At 33.7% G+C, this 21,119-nt stretch overlaps 1 protein-coding gene across 9 annotated transcripts in view; it reads left to right on the forward strand.

Moving 5' to 3' along the window:
* Positions 1-21,119, forward strand: part of LOC114341504 (GRAM domain-containing protein 2A) — a 390,019-nt gene that overhangs the window by 351,238 nt on the left and 17,662 nt on the right. For all 9 annotated transcript variants that reach the window (XM_050657718.1, XM_050657717.1, XM_050657723.1 and 6 more), the window contains one exon: positions 1,562-1,765. In XM_050657718.1, coding sequence (XP_050513675.1) covers positions 1,562-1,765 — 204 coding nt within the window. The remainder of the gene's footprint in view (positions 1-1,561; positions 1,766-21,119) is intronic.

The raw sequence follows: 21,119 nt of genomic DNA on the forward strand, positions 1-21,119 counted from the left end.
ATTGAGAATACAAGGGCATTCACCAGTCTCATCTTGATATTTTGAGAGATAGATCTGTCTTTCCAAACTTTAGTTAGCGACTCATCGCATTTTTTGCCATACCAATACGTCTCCGAACTTCTGCTTCACATATACCATCGTTAGTTATACTAGACCCGAGATAGACAAAGGTGTTTACTATCTGGTATTGCTGTAACGTGTTAGACAGTTGAATAGTGTCGAATCTGTCGACCACCATTATTTTTGTCTTAGCTTTATTGATTTTCAGACCAGCTTTATTGCTTTCGTACTCAACTCTTCGCAGAAGATCAATTTCTTGCTCATTTGCTGCTATAAGTGTAGTGTCATCAGCAAATCTTAAATTGAAGATTTTCCTACCAGCTACTGTTACTCCACCGGCCCATCCTTCTAAAACCATGCTCATGACATGTTCACCATAAATGTTAAATAAGTCAGGTGACAACACGCATCCTTGTCTAATACCTCTCTCGGTCTTGAATTGGTTTGAGAACTTCTGATCTAGTCGTACTGTCGCTATATTAGACTGGTACAGATTTTTAATAAGTGTCACCAGGTGCATTGGTGCGCCCATTTCTATTAAAATTGAGCACAGATTTATCCAGCTTACACAATCAAATGTCTTTTGGTAGTCAACGAAGCATATAATCATAGGTACTTGAAATTCTCTAGACTTTTCAATGAGTTGTCTCAGGTTCAGAATTTGTTCCCTTGTACCTTTGCCCTTTACAAACCCCGCTTGTTCCTGAGGTATTTGGTAATGTAGATAGATTTTTAATCTGTTTTTGATGAAATGCAACAAGATTTTACTAGCATGTGTTATTAGTGACATTGTGCGGTAGTTTTCACATCTGGTGGCCATTTTCCTGAATTCCAAACAGCGACACAAATGAAATGGATGATATGTAATCCTTTGTCACCTAGTAACTGTAGTATTTCACATGGTATTGAATCAATGCCTGGGGATTTATTTCTCTTTAGTGATTTAATTGCATCTTTGACTTCAGCGAGTAAGACAGTAGGTTTTCTAAGGTAGATCATACTAATGCTACTACACGATAATTGTTGCAATTTGTCGGTGGACCTTTTTTATGTTCTTCTTCTTTTTGAACCTGAATATTCTTGCAGAGTAATGATTGAAAACTTGAGGAGACAAAATACAGCCTTGCCTCATACATGGATCATACTTGATGTCCAGAATCAGTTAGATTTTCTTTATGCCTTCATCTTAGTCCACCTGTGAAGACTTTGACTTTCCTTTGTATATTGTGATTATCGTACCTACTTTAACTATAGAGTCTAAATTTATTCTCATCTTTCCATTGCTTCATTTTCTTTCGATTGTCTGATCTTTCTTCTTATTCTTATATTTATGGTTTTATTTCTGCTTGCGTCATTTTTGTCTTTTCTTCTTTCGTCCATCAGCTTCTGGATCTTATCTGCCATCTATGATTTTGTATTGATTAATTTATGTGCCTTTAAGTGCTTTCCTTTACATTTTGAACATTTTGAAGTTAATAGCTTTTAACTTTCTTTATTTTAGTTATTGATTCCAATATTAACGGTGGAAGATATTACAAAAGAAAAAACTGCAAGGATAATACCTAATGCCGTAGGTATAGCTACAAGTGAAGACAAGCATATATTTGGAAGTTTGATATCGAGGGACAGTACGTTGGTGTATATGAAAACAGTATGGCAAAAAGCAAAAAATGCATCACCAGTTATAATTGAACCAGAAATAGAGGTAAGGAATATATATTTTGTTTACATAAACACACATATTGTCTTAAAATAGTAGATCATTGTTGTCTTAATCTCCTAGTCTGGTAGATATTAAAACCAATACCAGATTTGTCTTTTTTACATGTTAACAATTTGGACAAAAGACTGAAAAAGAAACTTCTACCAAATCGTAGATCCGGCAGGCTTCCTGATACAGTATGGAGCAAATGATCATATTATTATTTCATCGAGAATGTACATACAATAGGCCATTGATGGTTGTGTTTGTTGACATGAGACCATTGAAATGATTTCTATTTTAGAAGATCTTATTCAATACCGGGTATGATATAAATACACCCGTTTGATAAATGCTATTTACAGCAACCAAGTGCGTTTTTCAGGACCACACAACTTTAGCTACAACTTCCACTCAATACCGCGTTGGTTGCATCATTGTCCATGACGTGAGATCGTTTGTAATGTTTTTTTATGTAATTATGTTTTTTTTTGCAATCTACATCATTAAAAAAGTATTAAGCAAATTTGTTCCATGTTTTTGGGCATAAAGAAGAGACTTCCAATGATGTCTCATCTTATTCTATTTATGTTTGAGTTTTAAAATAGGTCCTGAGGCCAGGTTCTATCTAGTCTCCTTGTGGCAGGGCCATTATGGAATAATTCCCTTACTAACTCATTTTCATGGTGAATGGTACGCTCTTTTTGTGACCCCGTGGCTCGATGGATTTCTTCTCTGATGAAAGGCATATTTAAGTCTTCGTGAAGTGTTTGATTACTTACGTACCATGGTGCATTCACTATTGATCTTAGAACTTTAGACTAAAATCTTTGGATGATATTCAGTGATGTTGACTTTACACAGCCCCAGAGGTGTAGTCCGTAGTACCAAATAGGTTTGAGTATTGCTTTGTACAGAAGAATTTTGTTTTGGATGTTGAGTTTTGATCTGCGTCCAAGGAGCCAATACATTTGCCGGAATTTCAAGTCTAGCTGTCTTCTTTTGGTCTGGATATGTTTCTTCCAAGTAAGACGTTGGTCAAGATGGAGGCCAAGGTATGTAGCGTCTGTTACTGTTGGTATTCGTACATTTTCCATTCTTACAGGTGGGCATGTGTTGTGGCGGTTGGTAAACGTTATTTGAGATGATTTTGTTTTGTTTACTTTTGTTCGCCATTTTGTGTACCATTCACTGAGTATGTCCAGATGGTGTTGCAGGTCTTGTGAGGCCTGTATGGGATCTTCATTTACAGCTAGTATTGCTACGTCATCAGCGAAGGAAGCGATCGTAGTATTATGAGACTCTGGTATATCGGCTGTGTAGAGTGAGAAAGCAGCGGCCCGAGAACACTACCTTGCGGAACTCCGGAGTTAATAGGAGAGAGGCTGGATTGTTGGCCTTTGAATTTTACAGAGAAATATCTATTTGAAAAGTAGGATTTGATTAGGAGGAAATAGTTACGAGATAGTGCTAATTTTACTTTGTAAAGCAGACCTCTGTGCCAAACTTTGTCAAACGCTTGTGAGATATCTAGGAATACAGCGTTGCAGTATTTCCTTTCTTCGAGAGTTTTTGATATTTCATTTACTATTCGATGGACTTTTTGTTTAGTAGAGTGATTTTCCCGAAAACTAAACTGATGTTCTGGTAGTAATGTTAGGAATTCATGATCTGCGTATATTCTTTGTAGCAGCAATATTTCAAAAACTTTGCTAACGATTGGGAGTAGGCTGATGGGTCGATAAGATGTTACTTCATTGGGCGCTTTGCCTGGCTTTAGTATCATTATGATTTCTGCAAATTTCCATATTTTTGGAAAGTATGATAAACTTAGCATGCGATTAAATATTACTGTTAGCATAATAATGGACTTACGAGGAAGTTGTTTTAGTACTTGTGCCGAGATTAAGTCATAACCTGGAGCCTTTCGTGAGTTAAGTTTCGTTATTTCTTTCTTGACTTCTATAGGAGTAAAACTTTTGATTGGAAGGGACATTTGACATGCTGCGCTAATTAGTTCTTCCACTTCTTCATCAGGGTCTGGTGGCTCGGTTTGAAATACACGCGTAAGATGTTCAGCAAAGACGTCCGCTTTTTCTTTGTTGGAACAAGCCCATTCACCATTTTGTTTATGGAGGGGAGGAATAGTTGTGTATGGTTTTTTGAGCTTCTTAGTCGCCTTCCATAGCGTCTGATTATTTGCTGTAAGGTTTGTAATGTAATGTTCGAAGGTTTCGTTGTTTGCAGCTTTGATGGCTACTCCAAGTTGTCTACGTAGTCTATTGTATATATGTTGATCTATGTTGTTTCCAGATCTTTGCCAGTTTCTTCTCGCACGACGTTTTTTAGCAATGACTTACCGAATGTTTAGGGGAACATTTGTTGTATGTGTCGGTCTGCGTTCAGTTCGTGGTGTAGATTGCCATGCCGCTTCTTGCACAAGGATGGTGAAATATTGAGCTGCTGTATCTATCTCATATATGTGGAGATTTGATTCGCAAATTAAGATTAATATTTTCTTCTAGGTAGTATTGGAAATCTGCCCAGTTGGTGTTTTTGACGCTAGTCGAGGAGGGGGTGTGTTGTTTATAACTGTGGTACTCTTGTTCATAATAACTGATGTATAATCAGATGAGAGATCAGAGATCATAGCTGGATTCTATTAGACAGGTGTTGTTTGTAATGTGAAAATTTAAAAGTTCAGCCTTTATAGACATATTTCAAATGCCTCATATTTGTTGCCAAAACTCAAAATGGAAATTTCTTGTTACAGATTTTGAAGATTAGTCTCTAGCAATGGAATATCCAATATTTTGTTCATTTCATGAGTATCGCAAAAATCGCGCAAAGTTTATTTATTTAAGAACTTTATAGAAACAAAGCCCGGATTTCACGAGGCTAGTTTTTCAAGCTCGGATAGAAAGCTGGATATCCCGGTATCCTAGCCTGAGTTAATATCCTGGCTTGGCTCATGCTATAACGATTTACATGTGGCTAGGAAATTTTCAGCCAGTAGCTAGTACTATTGATATAACATGAAAAGGGAATAGAATTTTGACAAGATGTTGTTATGTCATATTAGGGAATGTTACACAATGAAGGACATGGCCACGGTCGCTCAAGTCTCAGAGATCTAAGGACTTGGATTCTTAAGAGATGTTATAGTATACTCTTATTAGCTTAAAAAAATAAAAGAAAAATCGAAATAGGGATGTCAAATAAAAAAATAAAATATTGGGCGCCACTGGTTACCTCAAGGGAACCAAAAATTTTACAAAATAGAAATAATAAACGAAAGATAGATAAATCAAAAATAAAACAAAAAACATAGTCAAATAAAAAATATATAAAATACTTTAAATTTACAGCAAATATGGTGTGACTTAGAAAAGAGAAAAAATAAGATGGTAATTAGCAAATAAAACATTATTTATTAAAACAAAAACGAAATGATGAATCTGTGATCTCACGGTGTTACAAATTGAGATCGAGATTACCAAACAAATAAATGAAAGAAAAGTTCTACATAAAAAAATACCTTGTAATCATTGTCCTTGAATCTTCCTGTGGTTGTTGTTAGGTATAAGACGCGATTTCACTGCACAAAAGTCACTCCACGATATTAATAGATACAGCAACAGTACATATTTGATGAAACCAATAGTTCATAAAAAAAATTTTATAGAAAAATTCAGCATTGTCTAAATAAATTAGCACTTAGGTACTCGAACAAAAATATATACAATGATTTGTCTTCTAGTTCATTAAACTGGATCAAAAATACTAAAATGAAAACAACTCCGTGCTTTAAAAGAAAACTTCTACTTTCTTGTAAAGAACGATGGTACCAACAGTGGTACAAAATTTCGCGTTCGCCTAAAAACGGAGAAAACGCGGTGGTCCACGACTTGCTTAGACCATGATGGGACCAACACCAACCAGTCACAAAAAAAACCTCTGCAATACACTTGCAAAACTTAGCTGGAACTGCCCTGCTAATTTTTGCCGGTAGCCGCATATCGCAGCCGGCAAGATCTTAACTTTTCGGTAGCTCTCTCTCCTGAACTCGATGACAGCCTTACTAGAACTCTCTAACAGAACTACTTCTCTCGATCTCCTCAAACTCTAATCCCCTCTAGAAATAATTCAATCTTTCATCTTTCCCATCAAGAACTCAACAACCAATTACCGATCTAAGACATTCAATTAATCAAATCCTAACCAATAAGAAGTTGCAAATTACGCACCAGGGTAATCCCTTTGGCGTATACCAAAACAGCTCATCCAATCAATGAAAAGAATACACCAAGAGACCTCAATATTTCACTCCACCCATTTTTCTCACCAAAAAAATGCGTACTTGGACGTAGTCACAGCGAAGAACCGTTCTCATCGAAAATGCTTAAGTCAACTATAAGAACACTTGTTAGATTATATAAACACACTCAAAGGCTCTTATCGATATTCCAACTCCTAAATAAATAGAACCCAGATTTTCTGTCGGTAAAAACAATTTACTGAAAGATCTATGACTTTGATGCCTTTGGCGGTGAGCCTCTCGGCAAACACCGCTGATACACTTAAAACAATTACGTCACATTCTGCGTAGAAACAGACCATACATTCGCATTCGACTATTCGTGAGAATCAAGAACAAATTACGTAGTACGAAAGATTTGTGAGAACTTACGATTCCTCGATCAACAAACATGAATTCAACAAATCTATTAGACAAAATGCTTATACTGGGGTAGTAATATAGTTATTGTCTTAAAACAAAAAAATTAAGGGGTGATCATTGACCTTCGGATCGTTATATTGTGAGATCACTGCTCCAGACTGGTTGATTTTTCAATTTTTGACAGTTCCTGACAGTAAGTTGCTCGTAAATTTTTTATCTTCATTTTTATGTCTTTGATAGACATTTATGTCAAGTTCTAATACCTTGCCAATTTTTTTGTAGTGCTGAATCACGAATAAACTTATCTTTATATGATGGAATAGTGGTGTTCCACAGACATGCTTCCTCACAATACATTTATACAAACTTTAAATTAATCTCAGCACTTAATTTTGGCATATTAGTTTTAGAAGCACATGGTTATCTCTTTGAAAAAATAAAACAGGTCGACACTACGCACTGGCCGTTCGAAAACACTAGCTTTGCCGGCCAGACGAGGGTGGTACACAAGCCAGGATAGTAAAACCTGTAGAGGGGGATGCAGTAGCTTAACAAAATTGAACTCCATGCTATTAAACTAACTATCCTAGCTTAAGACACTGGCTTACTGTCTTTCTCACTAGCTTACTAGCCTACACGCGAAGCTAGTTCTGTATACATAAAGCTAGTAATACTAGCTTGCTAGTTTAAAAGCGCTAGCTTGCTATCCTGGCTTGGAAAACTAGCTTCGTGTAATCCGGGCATTGATAGCACACTCTGATTAAAAGATATCGAATTTTTACCATCGAGTAACTGTCATTCAGGGGTCTAGGACGTTTCATCGCCGCCGTTTCGATGCCGCCAGTTCGATGCCGATGCCGGCCGATTCATCGCCAGTCAATTAATCGCTATCTGATATATTTCCGAATTTTCGACAGTTACAATTATTAGTTATTTTTAGTATTAATTAGGAATTCTAGAAAATGCGAGATATGACTGCGATGAAATGGACTGGCGATGAACCGGCGGCATCGAAACGGCCGGCGATGAACCGGCGGCATCGAAACGTCCCATTCCGGTCATTCAGAATCGCCGGTCGTTTCAGACGTTGTTTTTGAAGAACGGTTCATTCTACATAAAAAGTGTTAATAAAGTTTTTTTTCAAAATTACCTCAGCTATATTTCTTGTGAAACAATTTTTTCTACGGCGTACAGATTTGGAAAATAGATATTTTCCATCCCCCCCCCTATACGAGGGTGGCTTTTAAGGGAAAGTCCGGAGGTATAATTGGCAAACTTTTTTGCATCATCCAAGTTTACATTCTCAACAAAATTCAGCTCTAGCTGTTCGTCTCGTTTTTAGAGACAAATTTTTGACGACTGGACCAAAAAGTGATTATTTCATTATTTTGTAGTATAGTTAGGACAATCTATATAGAATAATATGTTTTAAGTTAATTTTAAATAACCTTATCAGATGTGCACTATCGGAGTGACATTGACCGCAGGTGAACTGATGAGACGTGTTGTTGTGATTAACAATTAAATATAAAATAGAGGACAAAACATATGAGGAATCAATTATATTATTGTACGTAGAATTGCGACATGCCTCGGCTTATTTAGTATTATTGTTTATAATAAACTTCGAAGACTTATAAATAAAGTATGTAGTTAGCAGATGAAGTAGTAATTATTTAAATAAGGACTATAAGGGTTAATTATGTACCAACCCTTCAACATTTCCTTACAATATTATTTTACTTAATAATCAGTTGGCCTTGAATTTAATATTTATTACAAATTTTATAGTTATCTTGAAAAATTAATTCAATATAAATTTTTAAACTACACCCTTTTCCCATTATCTGCTGATTTGTTATATTTTACAAAAGATTTTATCGACTTTCTCCTTGGATTAAACTATATAAAAGTTTTTACAGCTCTAACTTATACCCTTCTTTCTTTTTACGACATATTTTTTAGATGTTTTTTGGTAGTATCCAGCCTTTTTGATTAAGATTTAGTCATATCTTTCTTAAAGTAACAGTTTGAATATAGAGGATCTTATTAGACTCCCAAAAATATAAAATATGCAACAGACGAAACCTCGAATTAAAATACCGTTTTTTGCTTTAAAACTCAACTTTAACTCAATAATAGAACCTACCGTTTTTCAGGTTTATTCATGTTGTTACATTTATTATACCCTATATACAGGGTAGCGACCAATTATGGAAACTCGGTAATTTCTCGGAAACAGCTATAACGATTTTTATAGATTTTGGTATTTAAGGGTCTTCTAATGCGGCCGATATTATACTGATTATTTCATTCATAGGAGATTCTGACCAATCTGTAGAAAGCTACAGAAATCTGAATTAAATTGATAATTTTTGATAATTGCCTGTCGTTAAGTATATTACGTCAGATGCCCGTCAGGTGATAAAAGTGATGACTTTCAACCGTCAAATTAATATTTATAACAACTGTTTCTTTAATTGTTCTAATTTGTACTTGCATAAATAAATTACAATAAAATTTTGGTTTTGAACAGTTTTATTCATGAAATAATCGCAACAAATTGCACTCGGTCTCTAAAATTAATATAGAATTTTAGAGCTCTTGTGCAATTACTACTGATAATTACATTGTTGTCAAATCTTCCGTTTTTCTGTAAATCCAATGAACTTTCTTATTTCAAATGGAACACCCTGTATATTTTTTGGGTTTTGAAGTCCATGAGAAATACTGATTATTTTTCATGTTATATTCCCTATACCTAAATTCCATAATTTCGGAGTTATTGCTACATTTATTAAAAAAAAATTTTGAACAAATTATAAAAATCTTTTTCCGCCCAGGTAGACATTACTTCAGGTTCTTTGGATCATTAGGAATAAAAAAGGTCTTTTGTAATTTTCCTCTAAAGTTAGTCGTTTCCGAGTTATAAATAATTTAAAAGTGAAAAAAAAAATCGAAAAATGACGATATTATTCAAGGTTCAAAAATACAAGTAAAAAAATAATCTGTGAAATTACGAAACACCTAAATTCAATCTCTAATCAGCTCCCTATAAGAATTTTTGGCACTCTTTATTCTAAAACATTGTTTTTTTAATTGTTAATGAAGCGCATATGAGAAAAAAATTGATCAAGCTCAATTAACAACTAAAAACAATGTTTAAAAACGAAATAAGACCAAATTACTTACCGCTAATAATTAAAATAAGGTTTGAGCTTGAATTTAGGCACTTCGTAGTTTCAAAAATAATATTGTTGACTTGTGTTTTTGAACCTAGAAAATCGTCATTTTTCGATTTTTTCAGTGTGAAATTGTTTGACTTAAGAGGAAAATTAAAAAACACCTTTTTTGTTCCCAATTATCGAAAGAACCTAAAATAATGTCTACTCGGGCCGAAAAAATTGATTTTTATAATTTGTTCAAAAAAATTGTTTTAATACATGTAGCAATAACTCCGAAATTATGGCATTTAGGTATAGGGAATATATCATAATAAATAATCAGTATTTTTTAAGGACTTCAAAACGCAAAAAATATACAGGGTGTTCTATTTGAAATAAGAAAGTTCATTAGATTTCCAGAAAAACGGAAGATTTGACAACAATGTAATTGCCATTATAATATCGGGATCATTAGAAGACCCTTACCCACCAAAATCTATTAAAATCTTTCTAGCGGCTTTCGATAAATTACCGTGTTTCCATACTTTGGCGCTACCCTTTATGAGTGCCCTAATAACCGGCAAAATAACGCGAAAGATGGAAAACATATTTTTTAGTTTTGAGATTTTTATTTTAATGTCCCATGTTATTCGTGTCGGCTGACATAAATAAACGTCAAATCGAAATCGAAACGTCAAAGGAACTTAATTTCAAACTAAAATTGTGGCTTATTCCAAACTAAAATAGTAGAACACTTAAAAGGAATATCAGGTCCCAAACTTTGTTTAAAACAAACATTTCCAAATTCGTACATCGAAACCACTTGACTGAGTGCCAATTAAGTATAAACTAAATAGTAAATTGCATAAGCTGCCACAAGAAAATGTTGCTCTAATTGTTTTTTAGAAGATTTTCCGAACTTTTTTAATCTTATTAGTCCATTCTTTCACGGTTTTTGCTCTAAATTTTAAAGAACCGCTTGGATTGACATGAAATTTGGCATAAGTATAGCTTACATGTCAAAGAAAAAAAGTGATATTGTGCCTATGTGTGCTTTTGCCCTGGGGGTGACTTTCACCCCCTCTGGGGTGACTATAATGATTATAACTTTTTTAAAGTGTTTAAAAAATCTTTATTTCCGTTTTTACAAAAAGTTTCTAGCATTAAATTTAAGCAAGTTACGCTCAAAATAAAGTTGGTCCCTTTTGTTTTTGCAAAAAAAATCGGGAAGACCACCCCGTAATTAGCAACTTAAATTAAATTAATCGTTATCGCTCCACAAATTATTTTACTTATGTTGTGTTTATATGATCTGTAAGTTTCATCGATTCAAACTGCTTATTTTTGAAAAAATTTGGTTTCAAAGTATAATTTTTAAAAACTTAAATTTTGGAAAATATGCTTTTTTTAAAAATAACTTAAAAATTGTTGGAGATACCAAAAATCTCGAAAAACAAAAAAAGTCAGATTTGCTTTTCTGAATATTAAGTATTTTTTTGTTTTTCTGTTAGACAAAAATTGATTAAGATTTGGTGTTTCTAAATTTGCATACATTCGTGATCAGTGACTCGTTCAACCCTTTTTAACTATAGCCCTTTCAATAATAAGGACTTGGAACCGATGAAACTTACAGATCATATAAACAATATATACACGAATCAAGAAACTTGTGAAGTCGTAACGATTAAGTTCATTTAAGATACTAATTGTGGGGTGATTTTCTCGATTTTTTTACCAAAACCAAAAGGGACTAACTTTATGTTGAGCGTAACTTGTTTAATTTTGATGCTAAAAATTTTTTTTAGAAAACAAAAATGAAGCTTTTTTTAAACACTTTAGATAAGTTGTAATGAGTTTTCCCCGAAATCTGCTTCATTTTTGGTTATTTCACGTTAATGTATTCCGTTTGGAATTTGACGAATATGAACCAATTTTTCATTAGCTATAACTCTGCTTCTACTAGGTGTAAAGACGTGACATCTACACCATTTTTTAAATTTTTTACAGGCTATATTTTTGCTAAGAATATTTTTTCGACAAAATACTTACTATTTGAGTTATTTGCGAGAAACCGTCTAAAAGCGTGGGTATTTTGTTGAAAAAATGAACATATTCACTGCCAAATAACTCGAAAAGTATTGACTTAGTGAAAAAACTCTATAGAACAAAAGTTACTTAAAATTAGCCAATTTATCCATTTCCTGACTTTCTTTGGACGAATATTTTTTCACCCCCAAGAGGGGGTGAAAACTACCCCCAGGTCAAAAGCACATATCAGCACAATATCACTTTTTTTCTTTGACTTGTTAGCTATGTGTATGCCAAATTTTATGTCAATCCAAGCGGTTCTTTAAAATTTAGAGGTTTTGCAATATTTTACCGTTAAAGAACGGACTATATGCTGCCTTATTTGACGATAACTAAAACATTACAAGTATTACCTTACAATAATTAATGAAGAGGGCTAGTGAAATGAGATTAAGCTGACTTATACTCTTTTTCCCAAGGAGCGTAGTAGGGAAGAAAGTGAAACAAGGTTAGCTAGAGCCGTATAGACTGAGAGAAAAAGGTCAAAACGTAGGAAAAAGAGCAAATGTGAAAGCTAGTTGTGAAAAAATAGCAGAAGTCGGAATTTCACATTTTGATTATCGAGAAATTAAATATTTTTCAACTAAACAAAATCATTATTGAATGAATCAATGAACGACTGAACGAGCATTTAGAAGTAAAACAGCGTAACTCATAACAAAACCAAATAAACAACAATAATTGTTTGTATTCGTTTTAATAAACATTCTAAACGATTTCCACAAATTTGAATAATAATACTGGTATGTAGGTATTTTCAAATTTAAATTAAACTGACTAATACCAGATAGTGTGCGAACCATTTACAATTGTTATCATTACTCCGTGACCTAATGAGTCATTTAAGTTTATGTCAATTTATCATAATATACATATGTATACTACAAAATAACTATGTACAAAGTTTTACATTAAAAATATTATATTATATTAACATTATTGTAATATGTTAAACTTATACATGTTTAATTTGGTCCAAAAGGAAAAGGGGGCCGATTTTAATGCTTGGATTACACCCAAAAGTTGCTAAAAATGTAATAGTATGGTATAACTATACCCAAACCCAGACATCCAAAGTGAAAGTTATCCTCCAACACCAAATTGTTCTATATGGTCCACATAATGTTCAGAGAAAAGTCACACCATTTTGAGCGTCGGGTTTGGGGGGAGAGGGGAAGAAATTGGTAAATTCGTAGTTTTTTAAGTGTTTTGTCAATATTTCTAAAACTATACGGTTTAGCATGAACAACTTTCTATACAAAAATGTTCTACATTAAATTTGAAATAAAAAAGGCCCTATGCATAATCCTTTTAAAATGAACAGTTCCAAAGTTACGGAGGTAACTGGTCCAAAAAAAGGCCTAACCCAAACATCCAAAGTAAAAGTTTTCCTCCAACACCAAATTATTCGATATGGTCCACATATTGTTCAGTAATAAGTTGTGGGGGAGATGGGGGAGAAGTCGGTAAATGAGTAGTTTTTTTACGTTTTTCGTCAATATTTGTAAAACTATGCTTTAGCGTAAACAATGTTCTATACAAAAATGTTCTACAAGAAATTTAAAAAAAAAAAAAGCATACATAATTGTTATAAAATCAACGGTTCCAGAGTTACGGAGGGTGAAAACTGGAGGTTTTCGATACTTTTTATATTTTCTGGGCAATTTATATTATTACTGATTTTATTACTGAAAGAAATTTTCTTCAACATGATTGTGTTTTGTAAATCAAATTTGCTATTTCAGTGGCCGATGGTATGTTAGTGATAAGCCCTTGAAGTTACGTCAACCTCACCACCCAAAATCATCATCAATTGCCCAGTAAATATAAAAAGTATCGACAACATCCACTTTTCACCCTCTGTAACTCTGGAACCGTTGATTTTATAGCAATTATACGGTACACGACAATTAGACCGAAATCATTAGACCGAAAGCAGTAGACCGAACTCATTAGACCGAAAAGCACTTTACCGAAACCTTACTAGACCGAACAGCATTAGACCGAAATGGTAAATAAATTTAAAAAGTTTGCAGTAAATTATGCTAAGACTTTGTATATCTGTCCTTTTGTTTATTGTATTTTTTTTGTATTATTTTATATATAGACTGTGTAAATTGTTACTCTGTGCAGTCTGATATGAAATAATTTTCATCCGTTAAACAAATTAGTGAAGCTAAAAATAAATTAAGGGTAGAGTGACGTTAACACTATTTTAACTGTTTATAATAAACATCCAAATAACATTTAGTTGTAATTACATTAGTCTTATCTCTTTTACTGCGACAAGCAAAAAGAACTGCTTTTCGGTCTTCTGCTGTTCGGTCTAGTGAGGTTTCGGTAAAGTGCTTTTCGGTCTAATGAGTTCGGTCTACTGCTTTCGGTCTAATGATTTCGGTCTCTTTACAGTAAACCCAATTATACATATATAGGACCTTTTTTGCTTTAAATTTTATGTAGGACGTTTTTATATAGAACATTGTTTACGTTAAAGCATAGTTTTAGAAATATTGACGAAAAACGTAAAAAAACTACTAATTTACCGACTTCTCCCCCATCTCCCCCAAACCGGACGCTCAAAATGGTGTAACTTTTTACTGAACAATATGTTGACCATATACAACAATTTGGTGTTGAAAGAAAACTTTCACTTTGGATGCCTGGGTTAGGCCTTTTTTTGGACCAATTATACTATACTACCTCCGTAACTTTGGAACCGTTCGGAGCCAAGCTCAACTCTTCTTCTAATAGCTTGCCATAAGATTTTTTGGCTCGTTTTATTCTATAACATTGCTTTTTAATTGTTAATGAAGTGGATACGAGAGGACGGGCGAACTAAAAAACAATATTTTAAAACGAAACATACTCAAATTATTTATTGGCAACACTGATAAAATATTGCTTGAACTTGAATTTGGGTACTTCGCAGTTTTAAAAATAATATTTTTTATTTGTGTTTTCGAACCTTGAAAATCGTCATTATTCGATTTTTTTCAGTTTTAAATTGTTAATAACTAGGAAACGATTAATTATAGACAAAAATTACAAAAGATCTGTTTTGTTCCCAATGATCCAAACAACCTAAAATAATGTTTACCCGGGCCGAAAAAATTTACTTTTATAATTTGTTTAAATTTTTTTTTTATAAATGTAGCAATAGCTCCGAAATTATGATATTTAAGTATAGGGAATATCACATAAAAAATAATCAGTATTTCTTAAGGACTTCAAAACGCAAAAAATATACAGGGTGTTCTATTTGAAATAAGGAAGTTCATTATATTTCCAGAAAAACGGAAAATCTGACAACAATGTAATTAGCACTATAATATCGGTCGCATTAGAGAACCGTTACACACCAAAACCTATAAAAATCGTACAAGCCCTTTCCGAGATAATTGAGTGTTTCCATACCTAAAACTCACTCTGTATACAAAAACTTTGCATTAAAAAATATTTAAGCTTTCTAGATTTGTCTTAAGCGGGCTTCACACTCTCGGCGAAGTTACTTTGCCAAAGTTGACCGAAGTCCGAAGTACTCTCTCTACACACTCGTTCTACTTCGCGAGGAAGTTCGATACCGACAAAGATCCCTTTGACTCGGACGCGCCAGACCGACAGAGAATGGAAGTAGAACGAAGTGAGGCAAAGTTGCTCATGGTGGCCGTCTACACTCTCGTACTTGTTGAACCTCAATCGACTTCGGCGAGAGTGTGGAGCTCGCAGTAAAAGCTATTTAAATAAAATGTTCGAATATGTTGTTGGTATACCCTACTTTCTTTATATTGTCATGGTCAGAAACTTCTAAAAAATAGTATTTGTCAATGCTTTTGCATTCCCACTTGACCTACTTATTACTTATTGACGCACAAAATACAACCTGTCCAAACACAAGAGGCGTGTAATCAAATTGAAACGACCTTTTTAGACGCTGATTAATATGCGCTGGATTATATAACTACACTGCATCCGATAATCCAGTAATGTATTGTATTCTGTTATGTTACACGAGTGACGGAACTTCTGGCTATTTCAAATAATAAGTGTTATCTCTGAATAAAATTCGTTTATCCACAGAGAACGGCAGTTCTCACCAGTGGCGCACAACACCCCTACAAACGACACTATATATACACGAAATTTTCGATTTTCTAAACCTGACTGAATGGAAAATTGGGCCACATCCCATCTTAAAGTTTACGAAAAGACTCGTCCATCCATATGTTACTTCTCCATTTTGGTCCAAGGGTGTGGAATTTACGGCCCTTCCCATTTAAAGCCTGTTTTTCGTTCTCGTCCCCAAAACTCCCAAAAATTTCAAAAATTTAAGCCCGACCTTTGCGGCTTCTGATAGCATAGACCAGGGGTGGGCAAACTTTTTTTAGTAAGGGCCACAAAATGTTTTTGGTCGGCCACAAAATATTTTTGGTCGATTACCGAGGGCCGCAATATTTTTTACCTTACATGTTCGAATTTTTAACTTAACTTTTTACTAATTTTGTTTAGGGGGGGGGGAGAATGATTTTATATGGGTGAGTATTCACAAAAACACATATTTTGTGAATTTTGTTTGAAACTATGATAGAAATATTTTATTTTTAAATTAAATAGACATATGTATTCAGTACAATTCAAAGAATATTCAAAAAAGCTTTCAAAACCAAACTTTGCAAAATAAGCCAACAGCGGCAAATTTTTACACACACCTCAAAAAAATGGATTTTGCAGTAGACATCAGAACTCGTCATTGGATCATATGAAACAAAGAATATAAATTAATATTTTATTAGCTCATGAGTTTCTCGAGGTAACGCTACCGAGGTTTTTTGGTGTTAACGATTTTTGAGTTCATGATATCACTCAGAAGTCAAAATGAGAAAATTATTTGTAAAGGTTAAAAATCAACATATTTATTATTATTGAACAAAAAATAAGCATAAAACAAAAGATATCTCGACAGCGTTACCTCACGAAATGTCTAAAGAAAATCTATGAAAAAATTTCAGGTGGATATGTCAAGTCAAGTAGCTTTTGAGTTCTAGTTGAGTTGATGTCCAACGCCTTTGGGGGTTTAATAAAACCGGTTAATAAAAGCAGTTTTGAGAAAAACGCGTTTAAAGTTTTGACAACTTTTTTTTCAATTTCTTTTTTGTCCGTCAAATCGTAGAGTAATGCACACCGTAAAATGTTTTTGAATGGTGGAGTAATTTACAAAAAAAAGGGAACAGCTTTTAAATTTTGATTGTTTCTCACTACGCTCAAGCTGCTGCAATGTGAGTGGAAGGTAGGGATATTAATCATGTTGTTTTTCCGGTAATTTTACTCCGGTCAAACACATGAACACAAACGGTTTCTGAAACACATTATTTATTATTTACAAGCTTACAATAATATTTATTAAAATACGAAAAACGAACCTTAAGAGCGTAAGCGCCAAATTTCGGTCTAATGCTTTTTACATGCATTCATTTTGTTTTCGAATCCTGAGCAAACTAATAGGTGTTTTTAAAAGATTTAAACATAGAGGGAAAGATTACATTATTACCGAGGGCCGAAAGTATCTAAAAACTTCTATATTATTTATTTTAATAAGGTACAGGTGTGAAAAAGAACAGAAAATTTAGTGTGATGTTTAATTTTAAATATGTCATTCAAAAAATACTTATTGTTTATTCTAAAGGACTTTTGGCCCTCGGTAATAATGTAATCTGTCATTCTGAGTTTAAATTTTTCAAAAATATTTATTGTTTTTCTGAGGATTCGAAAAAAATGCATGCATTTAAAAGCATTGTTCCGAAATTTTGCGCCTATGCTCTTAATGGCTTTTATTAAGTTTTACTTTAGTAGTTTTATGTCCTCGTACGTTCATGATTTTTTCTATTTCGGGAGTAGTATTTATTCTAATTGCCGCTTCTAATATAAGTCATCACCAATTCCGGTCCTCAATAGATTTTTATTAATGTTCATTATTCAAAATGTTTGTTCACAAATGTAAGTAAAACTATAAATAAAAAAAACAAGTAAAATCCTTTATAAAAGGTATATTTATTAAAATTTCCTAAAAAGGGCTACATCACAGAACTAGTTTTCGATCGGATGTCTGAGCCATCATCAGTGCTGATATGGTAACCACCAAAATGCAAAAATATACGGGTAAAAACCTTTTAAAATTGATCCGTCAGGGAAACATAGATTAAATTCGTGAACTTGAAGATGGATGTACAAAATATCCCATGTATTCTGCTCGAGGTACCATTTGAGCCCAAATTGACTTGTTCACATGTTGAATAGATGATGGCAAGTGGAAAACTTGCCATCTAACTATAAATAATTTAGCTATGTAGGTACTTTCGGACATTTGCAAAGATTTGTAAAATGCAAAAATATTGCAAAGATATGCAAATTAATCTATTATTTCTAGTTGAATGTAGACTGGTACGGAATCAATTTGAACTGGAAAATAATCTTTATGTTTTCTCAACATTACAATATTTGTTCCTCTTAAATTTGGTACTCCGTCGGTTGTTACACTTACTAGCTGGTTACGGGTTAATTTAAAAATTTCCAAATAGTTCCTAACTACTTCAAAAATATCGTTTCCATTTGTTGAAATTTCATGGATATCATTGAGGGAGCCGACAAAACTCTGTGCCAGAAACTCAAATAATTTCCCGCGTTGAAAGTTTGCGGAAAAATCACCCGCTGCGAAACTGTTGATTAACAGCTGCATTAACATTATTTAATTATTACTATCATCAATAAATAAAAATCTTTAAATGAAAATAATCCCCTTTTTTTCGCGGGCCGCAAAAAAATGTCTAAAGGGCCGCATGCGGCCCGCGGGCCGCACTTTGCCCACCCCTAGCATAGACCATTACCTTTCCAACGCATGTTTAATTTTGAAAATTGGTTTTACCATCCAAAAGTTATCGAGCTCAGAAATATGACTCAATTTTTATTTAAAAAATGGAAAATGTTTGTGGATATGTATGTTTGTATGTATGTATGTATGTGCAAAAGTTAAACCGATCTGAATTTTTTTTTCTGTGTTTCAAGAGGGTGTGAGGGCCGATTCAGAACCGGTCTAATTTTTGACTTCTGACTACCCGTAAGTTAGCTAGAGGACTAAGTAGATACAAAATAGCATATTTTTTGGGCGTATATATCTTAAGTTCAAGAAAAGACAGGAAAACCGCAAATACACCAAATTAATAGGGTTGAGTTAAGCTTCCAAATGGCCCTTAAGCGATCAAGCTGAGACATACGCACTGCTCACCATAGCCAAAAAACTGAAAAATTAAACTTTGAAAATTTTGGTTTTTCGACAATTACTCAAAATTTCAACCTACGAATTGCGCCAATAACTGAGCGTTTGTAGAAGGACTCAGGACGCGTCTAACGGTGTATACCTTATATCTAGGAAAATTCAAATTTTTAAGTTATAGGGTTCATAAGTATGATCAAATCTATTTCTTATGGGAAAAACGGTTTTTCAAGCTCAATAATTCCTGTAATACGTTCAGTTATCATACTCGATCTTGGATGCATCAGATACTACTTGTCAATACGTTTCAAATTCATCTTTAGCGATCAACATCAGGTAAGCCGTTCAGAAATTATAGAGCTCCAAAGGTATAATTAGTCCAGGAACTGAAATTTTTCACTTCGCAATTTTTACAGAATGGATAGATTTGTTTAAAAATTTGACAATAAGTAGTGGATAGTCCAAGGATCAAAATCTATATGATGCCGAAAGACGCTTTTACCAAAGGGGTAGTTGCCACCTCATCTCGAGGGTGGAATTTTTTTTTTTATATTTTGACCGCAAAGGCTGGTAAAAATATTAGTTATAAACAAAAAATGTTCATTATACATTTTTTTGATAAAATTAATAGTTTTCGATTTATTAGTTATCGAAGCTGTTAGTTTTATATCGGAAAGATTACCAGATAACGGCAGTTCTCGCCAGTGGCGCAGAAATACACCCCCCTACACGCGACACGATTATATACACGAAATTTTCAATTTTCTAAATCTGACTGAATTGAAAATTGTGCCAACTCCCGTCTTCAAGTTCAGAAAAAGACTCACCCATTCATATGTCAACCATCTATTTTGGTCCAAGGGTGTCGATTTTACGGCCCTTCCTATTTAGGGTCTGTTTTTCGTTCTGGTCCCCAAAACTCCCAAAAACTTCGAAAATTTAAGTCCAACCTTTGCGGTTTCTAATAGAACTGATCATTACCTTTCCAACGCATGTCTAATTTTGAAAATCGGTTATACCATTCAAAAGTTATAGAGCTTAGAAATGTGACTCAATTTTTATTTAAAAAAGGGAAAATGTTTGTGGATATGTATGTATGTGTGTTTGAAAGTTAAACCGATTTGATATTTTTTCTCTGTATTTAAAGAGGGGGTCAGGGCCGATTTAGAGCCGGTGTAGTTTGTGACTTTTGACCACGACCACCCATAAGCCAGCTATAGGACTTTGTAGGTACAAAACGGCATATTTTTTGGGGGTACATATATTAGGATCAAGAAGAGGCATGAGAACCGCAAATATATCAAATCAATAGTGTTGACTTAAGCTTTCAAGTGGTGTCCAAGCCGTCAGGATCAGACATACACACGGCTCAGTATAGCCGAAAAACTGTAAAACTAAACTTTGAAAATTTTGGTTTTTCGACAATTACTCAACATTTCAACGTACGAATTGTGCCAATAACTTAGCGTTTGTATAAGGACTCAAGACGAATCTAACGATGTATACCTCATATCCGGGAAAATTCAAATTTTTAGGTTGTAGGCTTCATAAATATGATAAAATCTATTTTCTGTGGGAAAAACGGTTCCGAAAGCTAAATAATTCCTGTACCTAATAGCTTCAGTTATCATACTTGACCTTAGATCCATCAGATACTACTGGTCAATACGTTTCAAACTCATGTTTACTGATCAAAATCGGTTAAGCCGTTTAGAGAAGTTATTAAGATACAAAAGTATAATCCAATTAACGATTATTCCCCAAATGGTTTATGAGTTGTAGTGGTTACGACGCTAAATTTGATCTAGCAACGGGCAATCCGACTTCATTTACCGGCCATCTCAATATATTTTTTTTTTCAATCTATTTCGAATAGAAAAAAATCTAGTGTACATTCGATGGACACTAGATGATTTGGGAGATAATGCAACAAAGGTGACCATTTATAAAGCTTGACGTGTAATAGAGGAACATTGCATTCAACTTCATACATTTAATTTATAAATAACTTTGAAAAACTCCTGATACAAGAATAAAAAACCGCTAAACGCCGTAAAAATGAGTGGCGCATAAAATATTCCAGCTACAAAAGATCTGATATGAATGTTACGTGGCGCGAAAATGGATTTTCATTTGATGCAAAACAAAATTCTAGTTTTA

The sequence above is a fragment of the Diabrotica virgifera genome, chromosome 8, assembly GCF_917563875.1.
Source record: "Diabrotica virgifera virgifera chromosome 8, PGI_DIABVI_V3a".
Classification (NCBI taxonomy): Eukaryota; Metazoa; Arthropoda; class Insecta; order Coleoptera; family Chrysomelidae; genus Diabrotica; species Diabrotica virgifera.